The 12349-nt window shown below is 48.3% G+C and overlaps 1 protein-coding gene across 1 annotated transcript in view; it reads right to left on the bottom strand.

The window, feature by feature from the left end:
• LOC136586588 (macrophage mannose receptor 1-like) overlaps nucleotides 1–12349 on the bottom strand; it is a 244980-nt gene that overhangs the window by 29658 nt on the left and 202973 nt on the right. Inside the window, exon 19 of the mRNA XM_066584720.1 lies at nucleotides 10061–10296. Coding sequence (XP_066440817.1) covers nucleotides 10061–10296 — 236 coding nt within the window. The remainder of the gene's footprint in view (nucleotides 1–10060; nucleotides 10297–12349) is intronic.

The following is a 12349-nucleotide window of genomic DNA, read 5'->3' as shown; positions in this document are numbered from 1 at the left end:
TGGAGTGTTGGAGAAGAAGATCAAGTGCATGTAATATACCATCTTCACCGACCGGTCCCACGATAGAATTTTGTCCCAAAAATAATGGGTCACTTTAAGGGGTATTTTACAACATTACTTTAAACTTATACTGTAGTACCATAGTCCTCTATGCCAGTACATTAATCATAACAAAGGCTTCTGCTAGGACATTAACACCCTATCTATAACATCCATAGGCTCTAATTAGGACGCATCCTTCAAGCAGGTGGCTGCATTATTTATGAGGACACTTATGGCTGACACTTACAAGTGAGTCTATGGCTTGTAGTAGTATGGAGGCTACAATGGTGCCTATGGATTGCTAGAGGGTGTATGTATAGCACTTTTGGGAGCTTCTGTCACTCGATAATTATTTTAGGCTTTTTGCCTTCTCATATGTAGGAAATTTGGGGCCATTGAAAAAGTGCTTTATGAAAAGTTATGCTACCATGGGAGGAAGTTTGAGAGCTTGTACCTACACTGAATCACTGCATTAGGCATATCTACTATATGATGGGATGGCCCATTTTTTGGGAGATCACATCTTTATGACATTAGGCAACAGATTCCACAAAGTGGCGAACATCCTCTATACTCAACTCGACCCATGTCCGCTGCAGCAACTCCATCAGTTGGTGCACATTTTGTGGATAAGTGGGAGCAGATCTCACAATCCTTTCCATATCCCAAACATTTCCAATGCAATTACATTCCAGTGAATTTGGGACCAAGACCGTGTGGAGAGTTCTTTGTTGTTTTCCTCCAACCACTCCCTAGTTATTTGATCTTGATGACAGAGAGCAGGTGGAACTGTTCAGAAATACTGGCAGCACACCTCTGGACATCTACAATCTGCCCGCAGTCTAAGTCACTCAAGTTTAACCATGACTGCCAAATGTCTACTGATGTGCAAAGGAGAGGTCAGCACATTCTCTAGGAGCAGATCCACGTTGCCTAGAAGTTTCTATCTGTTTTTTTCTTATGAATTAAAAATTATTAATAATAAAATTCTTGGGGGGCGTGGCCTAGCGAACAGAGAGAGCGGATGCACGGAGCCCTTACTCCGGACACCCAGAGCAGAAAAACCGAATTGACGGCACCCCTGCCTCTCAGAGACCCCGCTCATTATCGCCAACAACACCTCTGTCAGCTAGGGAGCGGAAAGAGACGCTCCGGAGTCTTCTAAACCGCGGCTGCCCGCTAGGACCTAGCACCGATAAAGAAGCCGGGACCTCGATTTTGGTGCCGACGCGGAAGCGAGAGAAGTGATAGAGCCCGGACGGGCAGGAGCGGGCAGCGGCGACCTCTCAAATACCTGAATGGACACTCCGGACGAGAACCGGACGAAGAAGGTGGGTGCAGACACCTGAGGAGCCGCGGAACAACACGGCAGCGGCGACCCTCACAAAGGCGGGAAGTGGTGAGTGGGGAAAGAGGCCCACGCTGCGGATCGGAGGGAGCGAGGAGCAGCTCCCAGCTCAGACCGCAGAAGCAGGTGGTGGGGTAAATCCAGCAGGAACGGCTAACACCAGGAGGGCTGCACTACCGTAACTGCACCCCCCGACACCCCCCACCGCGCGCTTCTCCTTACAGCGCGAGAAGAATCGCACCCCTCCCCCTCCACCAAAGACCACAACAGCAGCACCCTGCATAGCCAGGTCGGCCCGAGTACCGCAGACTCACAGCGCCAGAGAGCACCCCACCAAGATACAGTGGGAGAGAACCATAGAACCCCTATACCCATCCTGTAATCCTTAAAGGGGGAAGAATCGGGAGACATTGACTATATAAATAAACCTCCTGGGCGCCCCAGGGAAGTCTGAACTGAGGCACCACAAACAGGATCTGTACCCCCTATCTATAGGCCCTGGGTTCAACACCCCAGAGAACCCTTCGGCCCCTGAGACTCCTGGGCATTACAGCAGCACCCATCTGCGCACCACCTGAGGACCCCAACAGTCCTACCACGCAACTGCCTCAAACAAATTTGAGTCCTCATACCACAAACCATAGGGAACAAGGAGTTGAGCCCTACTCCCCTGTCTATCAGAACAGACAACACTCGGTGGGTTAGGAGACAAGAGTGAAAGTGACGAAAGCACCTACATTTATTAGACACACAAGTGACTGCGTTTACAGGCTTTGCTTAAATTTTTATAAGGAAGTTCCGTCCGGAGCCCCACAAGAAAAACTGCTCCCACCGAGCACAGCCAACGGCTTAACAGTGATACACTTGCGAGCCAATCATAACATTCCACTGCAAGCAACTGTATTCTTAGAAAGAAACCGCAGGCACTCAATGACCCCCTGAGAAGGCGCTCTGAGGGGCCGGGCCTTGTCGCGGGGTAGAAATCTCTAGCCAACACCTACAAAGCATGGGGAAGAATAACCGAGACAGAAGCGCTGACACCCTCGACACACCCAGACCAATTAAGGGACAATCAGACATGCAAAAGTTCCTCAAAGAAAGAGTCTCTAGATCCCCCCACCCCTCTGGCAGGAAAGCTCTGAACTTAACAACTCCTACATCCCAGAGTCTAGAAAGAAAAGAAGAGCCCTCATCAGAGGGAGAGGGAAATGAACAAGTATCGAGAAGCTTTATGAAAAATCTGATTACCAAGGCACTTAGACCGATTGTCCCAGATCTCTCAGAGATCAAAGAAGAAATAAAGTCAATGGGGAAAAAGGTAGAAGAACTAGAATCCTCTGCATCCAATCTCGTTTCACACTCAACAGAACTTGAGCAAATAGTAAGAGAGCATCATCACCAGCTAAATCAGGTCCTGACTATGTAAGAGGATCTCGAAAACCGCAATAGGCGGAATAACATAAGAATTAAAGGACTACCCGAGACATGGGCATCGGAGACCTTAGCCAAAATTGCTACTGAGCTGTTCACTCATCTTCTCAGGCAAGACAGAGCCAAACTTATTGCTATCGAACGCATTCATAGATCTCTGAGACCCTCACCAGCTGGGTCTGAACCACCCAGAGACGTTATATGCAAACTCTTAGCGTTCCCGGACGCTCATGCAATCTTAGAGGCTTCAAGAAATAACCGAAACTTACAATATGAAGGGGCACCGATTGCACTTTTTCAAGACCTCGCACCGACAACATTAGCCAAACGTCGCCTGATGAGACCCTTATTAGTAGCTCTGCGAGCCAAAGAAATCAAATACTCATGGCTATTCCCATTCGGTCTGGGAATAAACTTAAAAGGACGGAGAATCAACATTCGTACTCCAGAAGATCTACAGAAATGCTGGCATCTCTTAGAAGTGGAACCGATCGAGGTCCCTAACTGGCTCCCGATTCCAGATCTCTCTCCACTGCCCCAGTTGCTTGCGATCAATGCAGAACAGAATACCGGGACTACCAAATCCCCCAGAGGGAAGAAAAAGAAAACCAAAGCGGACCTCCCTTATGAAAATACTTAAAGGGGTTGTCTCGCGAAATCAAGTGGGGTTATACACTTCTGTATGGCCATAGTAATGCACTTTGTAATATACATCGTGCATTAAATATGAGCCATACAGAAGCTATTCACTTACCTGCTCCGTTGCTAGCGTCCCCGTCGCCATGGTTCCGTCTAACTTCGGTGTCTTCTTGCTTTTTTAGACGCGCTTGCGCTGTGCGGTTTTCTCCCTTCGGCTCCGCTCGGCCATCATCGGCGTTTTGGCTCCGCCCCCTGTGTACGCATCATCGCGTAGCTCCGCCCCATGACGGGTGCCGGAGCTACGCGATGATGCGTACAAGGGGGCGGAGCCAAAACGCCGATGATGGCCGATGCTGCCGAGCGGAGCCGAAGGGAGAAAACCGCACAGCGCAAGCGCGTCTAAAAAAGCAAGAAGACACCGAAGTTAGACAGAACCATGGCGACGGGGACGCTAGCAACGGAGCAGGTAAGTGAATAACTTCTGTATGGCTCATATTTAATGCACGATGTATATTACAAAGTGCATTAATATGGCCATACAGAAGTGTATAACCCCACTTGATTTCGCGAGACAACCCCTTTAAGAACTTGAGCAACTGAGGCTCTATTTGAAAAGTGAAGTTGGAAAAAGCTGCAGTTCATTGCACCAGTTGAAAAAGTTTTCTTTTTGAGCAGACGTTTTTTTGCTCACTGTACCCATATTGTTGGCGGGGATGCTTACCTGTGGCGGGGCCTGGCCCTATTGGCCAGACCCAAACAAAAGTATTACTATTGTTGTTTGTTAAATTCACCTACTTTTGATTACCCGCAAGAGGACTCGGGAGATCTGGTGAGCTGCTTCGCGCACCCCCCCTTGGGACTGCGTGGACCACGACTCACCTGACGCTCCCCTGGAATTCTAATTTAAACTTGACTCGATTCAAGTCGACTTAAATTGTTTGTTGTACACTCTATCTGTAACTCCCGAGTACATACCGGGACTGCTCCCACCTATACACCCCTCCCATCCCATCCCATCTTACCTTACCTCGCTCTTCCTCACCCCCCTCCCCTTTCCTATACTCTTGTGCATATAGAGAGGACCCACCTAAAAGTTCAAGAAACAGGAAGACCTCCCGAAGCCACTTTCAAATTACGCATCTCGTTCTTTCTCTCTGCTCGCTTATCCCTATAGGTACAGCTGGAGGCTCGAATGACTTCCCTCGGCATGGCTCCAGTGAGGTTCACGTCGTTCAACGTTCGGGGTCTGAACTCCATGGGTAAGAGACACAATATAGCTTACATCCTTAGAAAATGTAAAACTAAAATACTCATGATGCAAGAAACACATTTCAAAAACGACAAACATTTTCCCTTAAAGGGATTAGGTTTCTCGCAATACTTCCATAGTACCCACCCGAGCTCGGCCTCTAAAGGGGTAACGACAGTATTCCACAAATCAACCCCATTTAAGCTTGAAGCGCAACACCAGGATGGAGAGGGTAGAGTGCTCTTCCTCAGGGGCTCAATAAGTAACATTAAATTAACAATAGCTAACCTATACACACCCAACTCAGATCAAACATCCTGGCTAATTGAACAGCTAGATACCCTGAGGCAGTTTGTCTCAGGATATATTATTTTGGGCGGGGACCTAAATGCTACCCTGAATCCTCTATTGGATTCCTCTTCGGGCTGATCCCAAATCCCCCAAGCAAAATTGAGGAGACTAGGACGCTCTATACAGGAACTAGGAATCTCGGACGCTTGGCGCTACCTCCATCCCTCGACTAAGGACTACTCGTATTACTCCCATGTTCATTCTACCTTCCAAAGACTTGACTATATACTTACTTCCTCCAACCTTTTGGCATGCATAAAAAAGGCGAGCATGGGCTCTATCACCGTCTCGGATCATGCCCCTATTCATGTGGATATTTGCCTTCCTTTTCCTGCTCCGGGTGAGTGGAAATGGAAACTGAACGACTCCCTATTGGATCCCATTGAAGACAGATCTAAGATAGAGGGACTATTAGAGGAATACTTCCAAATTAATTCAGATGGAAACACGGCACTACCAACGGTCTGAGAGGCGCATAAAGCCTTTGTAAGAGGCCTACTAATAGCCCTCGGCTCAAAGATCAAAAAACAAAAAGAAACCGATAATCTACTGGCCCAAATAGCAAAACTAGAATACACAGCTAAACTGTCACAAACGAAAAATAACCTAGAAGAATTAGCTACCAAAAGACATCAACTACGCTGCCTGCTAATGGACAAGTTTAATAAGAAGCATATGTACTTAAAACAAATATACTATGCCCATGGCAACCGAGGCAGCAAACTTACGACCTCACTCTTAAAAAAGACCAAGACCAGGAATGCTATTCACACATTAAAAACACAAAACGGGGAAAGTGGTCTCTGCCACCCCGGATATAGCCAGGGAGTTTCAACGATTCTACTCACAACTCTATAATTTGAGGGAATCAGGAGATCTCCCTTCATGTTTGCACACTAAAGATAGAATAGACTCATTTTTGAATTCCCTAAAGCTCCCCAAACTAAACTCCACAGACGCAGCCTCCCTACTAAACCTGATCACGCTAAAGGAAGTGGAGGAGACCCTAGACTCCTTCCCACAGGGCAAAAGCCCAGGGCCTGATAGCTTAACACTAACATACTACAAGATCTTTAGGGCCCAATTACTCCCCCGTTTGACAGAAACACTAAATGCCCTCTTAAATGGCGCCGACCTCCCTAAACAAGCCCAGGGGGCTCATATCACCCTCATTCTGAAAAAAAATAAGGATCCGGAGCAATGCAGTAGTTATAGGCCAATATCGCTTATCAATCAAGATGTCAAAATCTGGGCCAAAATTCTGGCCAGGAGAATGGGGGAATTCATCCCTTCTCTAATCGACCCCGAACAGGCGGGCTTTGTGAAAGGTAGGGAGGGCAGAGAAAATTGCCTCAGGCTGCTCCACGCTGCCAAATACGCACAAACCAGAAAAATCCCCACGGCTTTCGTCAGCACAGACGCTGAGAAAGCCTTTGATAGGGTGGACTGGACCTTCATGGAAAGGGTACTCGTTAGATTTAACTTCCCCCCAACACTCATCTCAGCTATATTCTCCCTCTATTCAAAACCCCATGCCAGACTCAAGGTGAATGACTCCCTGTCACCCCCGTTCGATATACGAAATGGGACACGGCAGGGGTGCCCACTTTCCCCTACGCTATTTATTTTAACTCTGGAACCCCTCCTACAGTGGGTGAGGCAAGACCCGATCATAAAAGGGCTGAGCGTCCACTCGTACACACTGTCAGCAGCTGCTTTCGCGGACGACATAATGTTCGTGATCACGCAGCCCGAAAGAAGCATACCTAGATTGACCACACTACTCCGGGACTTTGGCCTCCTCTCAAATTTTAAAGTTAATTTTACTAAATCTACGATTCTTAATGTCTCGATCCCCGAGACATGTGACGCGACGTGGAGATCCGGTTCACCCTTTGCCTGGTCCGAGACGGTGGTAGAATACCTTGGGATCAAACTCACCAAAAAAGCAGAAGATCTGTTCACGCAGAACTTTCAACCCTTAGTTCCTTCAATAAAAAAGCTTCTACAATCCTTTGACCTCCCATGTCTCTCATGGTTTGGGAGAAAGAACGTATTGAAGTCATATGTCTTACCCGTAATCCTATACAAATTACGCATGATACCAATCCATCTCCCTTTTTCCTATTTCAAATCGATCCGAACACTTTTTACGGGATTTGTATGGAGACAGAAGAGACCTAGGCTAGCGTATAGTCTAATGACAAGGAGAAGGACGGAGGGGGGAATGGACCTGCCGAACGTCCGAGATTACTATCAAGCTAACCAACTTAGCTATTGGATGGACCTTACGCATCCCTCTAGGGACCCATTACTCCAGGAATTTGCAAGAGCCTCTCACGGAGACCGTCTTGTGGAAGACTTATGGTTCCCGGTGAAGAGTCAATATAGAGCAAAAGGATTTAACATCCTGCTCAAAGGCCTATGTGAGAACTGGGACAAACTCAAAGAAACATTGGCCCCAGCCCCTTCACCCCTAACACCAATACGAAGTATATATAGGCTACTAGACCTTCAACCAGACCCGGGCTCCTTAAGCATCTGGAAACAGTTGAGAGACACCAAAGTTGGAGACATGCAGGCCTTAGCTCACAGGACCCCAGGGGACATACTGACCACACTGGCACCCAACAACACTCTCTCCTTCCTACAGCTCGCTCACGCTAGAAAAGTCATTAGCACCTTCCTCAACAAACATACATCAACTAGACCCAAAACAACTTTTGAAACTACAACTGAAACAGGCAGCGCAAACTCCAGAAAGATATCCTTTATTAGGAAAAGCTTCATAGCCCCCCTCTATTTGCGAAACCTGCTTTCTTAATTTCCTGGGAAAAAGAGCTGAAGATTTCTTTATCGACGGCCGACACCAAGGTAATTTTAAAATTAGCGTACGGCCGATCACCATGTGTTCTTATGCAAGAAAGCCACTATAAGTTACTAGTACGGTGGTACAAAACCCCTCAATGGCTGTACAATTATAAACTTGCTACCCACGACAGATGTTGGAGGTGCGACGCGGCAATAGGGTCCTACCTCCACATCTGGTGGGACTGCCCGGGAGTCACGACATTCTGGAGGGAGGTAGAGAGAGACTTGAAAGTTCTCTCCCCTGATTTCTCGATCTCCCCAGAAATTGTGTTTCTATGGAAACCAGCCGCAAACTTTCATCCCTATAAGAATAAACTAATAGCATCGTTATTAGATGCAGCTAAGGCCCTCATCCCCTTGAACTGGCTACAACAGACTCCGCCCTCACTAACCCAGTGGAGAGAAAAAGCAGACTTAAAGGAGATGTCTCGAGGAAGCAGTGAATTTTTTTTTTTGCCCAGTCCCCCTAATTAAACACACATTACTAATTACCCCTGTAAATGACTTTCCTAGCTGGTTTCTACTTACCATTCCAGCGTTTCAGCAACTTATAAAACTTTTTCCCAAGATGGCCGCCAGCTCTTTTCGCATCGCTTGCTGTAGCCCGACGTGCGCGCTCCCGAGACGCTACCAGCTGTGTCTCCATGGCAACCAGACGCCCCGCAGCCGCCGACCGGACCCCTGGAGTGAACACGGCCGACCAGTCACCCACCGCCAGGCAGAAGGTAACCGGCGCAGCCCCCCCCCCCCACATCACAGCGGCAGCCCCCCCCCGGCCCAGTGACAGCCCCCCCCCCCCGCCCAGCGCTAGTTCCCCCGGCCCAGCGACAGCCCCCCCCCGGCCCAGCGCTAGTTCCCCCGGCGCAGCGACAGACTCCCCCCCCCCCCGGCGCAGCGGCAGCCCCCCCGGCCCATCACTTACCAGGACAGCTGGACGGCGGGACAGCTGGGCGGCTTCTCCGGACAGCTCGGCAGCTCTGCACCTTCCTCTAACAGAGGAAGGTACAGAATGGCCGCTCCAGCGCGCTCCCGAGCAGTGACAGCTCGTCTGCGCATGCGCAGAAGAGCTGTAGCGGGGAGCACACTGAAGCGGCTCGTGCTGAATGGAGAAGACCGGACTGCGCAAGCGCGTCTAAAAAAGCAAGCTGCCAGCGAATTTAGACGGAACCATGGAGACGAGGATGCTAGCAACGGAGCAGGTAAGTGAATAACTTCTGTATGGCTCATATTTAATGCACGATGTATATTACAAACTGCATTAATATGGCCATACAGAAGTGTATAACCCCACTTGGTTTCGCGAGACCACCCCTTTAATTTGTAATCTGGAGGAGTTGACGAGCTGGGCGAAGGGTACTCAGGAAGATTTCATTCTAACCTGGTTCCCTTGGAGAGAACTAAGAAGGAAAAATCCGTAGAGGGCGTACTTAATACCTGGACACAAAGATAGGAGGGGTGAGCATCTTGTGTTTAGGGGACGAGACGTGCCCCAGACACCGGTAGGCTCAGGTAACAGATCGGACCCCGAGCGTTGGACATGAACGTAGACGTGATGTGCCCCAGCTGAAGCGGAGAGGCCTGAGTGGAGGTAAGAGAGAGAGAGACACCTCCCCCCTGGGGACCCTAATCTAAACACTGGGAGCCTCTCTCCCGGGCACATTTCCCTCTCCCAACACCGCATTAACCCCCCCCCCCCCCTAGACCCCCATCAACCCCAGACCTTTAATACACATAGGAAGAATTACAGTTTTTACTTCTGTGTTCTGTATCAGTGGGACCGGCAGGTGGCATATTTTAGATGAACAACCTAATCTGTCTCTGTCCACCTAGGGGAATCGGTTAACCGGCCTACAAGCTGGAAGACTTACCGGCATTTACTAGATTCCGCATCTCCCAGTTTACTGCCCCACAGAGGAGGGGGAGGGACTGAGGGAGGGTCAGTGACCCGAGATCAGTAAGGAGGAGACCCATGCGAGTCCTGCCGGCCACACGAAAAAGTTATATATTGAAAGAAATGTTTAATCCAATCAGCGTCTCATTCAAATGTATCGATATATGGAATATATTATGAAAAAACCTTAATAAAAAATTGATTTAAAAAAAAAAAAATAAAATAAAATTCTTCTCACCTCGTTCCCGCTGTAGAGGCCGATCCAAAAAGGCTCCTTATCTTTAGCCAAGTGAAGTCTTAGAAAAGATGCGGTGAACTCGTCTAAGATGCTGACTAGCTGTGCGTTATCCATCCGACACGCCTGACGGGCATCATTCCAGCTCCCCTTGGTTTTATCAAACTTGTAGCTGGCATCTCCATATTTATAGTAGTTACGGGCAGGAGGAGTGGTGGGAAGAACCGGCAGACTGGGGTCTAAAGCAAGTTAATGCAAACAAACAAGTTAGCAAGAAGTCAAGAAACTCTTACATTAGAAGAGATTAGAAATTACATTATAGCGTATTTAAAAGAAATCAATATGGCAAGAGTCCATGTGGCTTGTGACCTGTTTGTTCAGCTCTTGACTCTCCAACTGCATGGTAAACCAGTGTGCAGGATTCAGCGGGACGGTCCCTACGCTCAGCGGCACATTCCCCTTAATAGCGGTATAAGATACAAATGACTATTTTGTACCAGTCTTGCCTTTTGTAAACAACACAACCACTTTAATAGGAGATTCTGCTTTATAACATTTCAGAAATGGCGACCCCCACCTACACATTCATTGCGTTGTTTTTTGGATATGTCGGCCTATTTTGTTTGCATCACTACAGGATACACATCCTGCATCAGAGTGTTGCTTGCAGCGAAGTCTAAGAGTGAGGCAAATTGCAGGAAGAGGAGAGGTGAATATCTGTATGTCTGGTCTTGGGTCTGAATTCTGGGGATAGTCTGGTATGAGGATTGTGTTTAGGAGGAGTCTGGTGTCTCTATTAATTCAGAGCTTAGGAGGGTCTAACTTGTTTTAGGGGGTCTGGTCTGGCCTTCGTATTTAGTTACGGTCGGCACTTATTTAAAGGGTTTGGGATTTGTATTTGATTATGGGGTCTGTTGTCTGCAATTACTGTACTTAGGGGTCTTGGATCTGTATTTGTTTGTTTGAAAGTCTGTCTTAGTTTATGGCACATGTGTCAAACACAAGGCCTGCAGGCCGAATCCGGCCCACTGCCTCGTGTTATGTGGCCCGCTGCATGGGTTGGGGAAGGAAGGAGGGTTAATGGTGGCTGCTTTGGGGGGAGGGTTAATATTATTATTGCTGCTGCTGCTGCTACTGCTGGGGGGGGGGGGGGGGGTAATATTATTGCTGCTGTCACTGGGGCGGGAGGGGGTTAATATTATTGCTGCTGGGGGAAGGGTTAATATTATTGCTGCTGCTGAGGGGGTTTAATATTATTGCTGCTGCTGGGGGGGTTAATATTGCTGCCGTTTCGGGGGGGGGGTTAATATTGCTGCCGTTGGGTGGGGGGGTTAATATTGCTGCCGTTGGGGGGGGGGGGGTTAATATTGCTGCTGTTGGGGGGGGGGGTTAATATTGCTGCTGTTGGGGGGGGGGTTAATAGTGCTGCTGTTGGGGGAGGTTAATATTGCTGCTGTTGGGGGGGGTTAATAGTGCTGCTGTTGGGGGGAGTTAATATTGCTGCTGTTCGGGGGGGATTAATATTGCTGCTGTTGGGGGGGTAATATTGCTGCTGTTGGGGGAGGTGGTGGGGGTTTAATACTGTTGGGGATAAAATTGCTGTGGGGTTATTACTACTGTGGGGGTCGCTCTTACTACTGGAGCTACTGTGTACATCGCTCTTACTACTGGGGCTACTGTGGGGTACCCTGTTACTACTGGGGCCACTGTGGGGTACCCTGTTACTACTGGGGCCACTGTGGGGGTCAATATTTTTACTGGGGCCACTATGAGATTTACAATTACTACTACGACCACTATATGGGACACTATTACTACTGCGACCACTATAGGGGTCACTATTAGGGCTTGTTCACGCGGGTGTAATCATATTTCGGTCGCACAAATACGTTACGTATTTGCGCAATCGAAATTCGCTTATGCCTGCATATTTGGGAACGCAAAAAAGAACGCAGATGGGCCCACTGAGATGGTGCGCAAATATGCAGTGAATACACAGGTTTCCTGCGCATTCACCATGTATTTGCGCAGCCCATTCACTTCAATGGCCTACTGGGGTGCGTCGTACACAACAAAATAGGTCATGCTGTGTGAAAATATACATCATGTGAATGAACTCATTGACATCAATAACTTCTATTCACTGCATATTATGCACGCAAATACGCTTGTGTGAACGAGCCCTTACTGTACTGTCTTACAATCGGCCCTTTGAAGGTCACCATAAGCCTGATGTGACCCTCGGTGAAACTGAGTTTGACACCCCTGGTTTATGAGGTCTGTACTCATTAT

The sequence above is a fragment of the Eleutherodactylus coqui genome, chromosome 12 (genome assembly GCF_035609145.1).
Source record: "Eleutherodactylus coqui strain aEleCoq1 chromosome 12, aEleCoq1.hap1, whole genome shotgun sequence".
NCBI lineage: Eukaryota > Metazoa > Chordata > Amphibia > Anura > Eleutherodactylidae > Eleutherodactylus > Eleutherodactylus coqui.
This window is presented reverse-complemented; position numbering and strand designations above follow the sequence as displayed.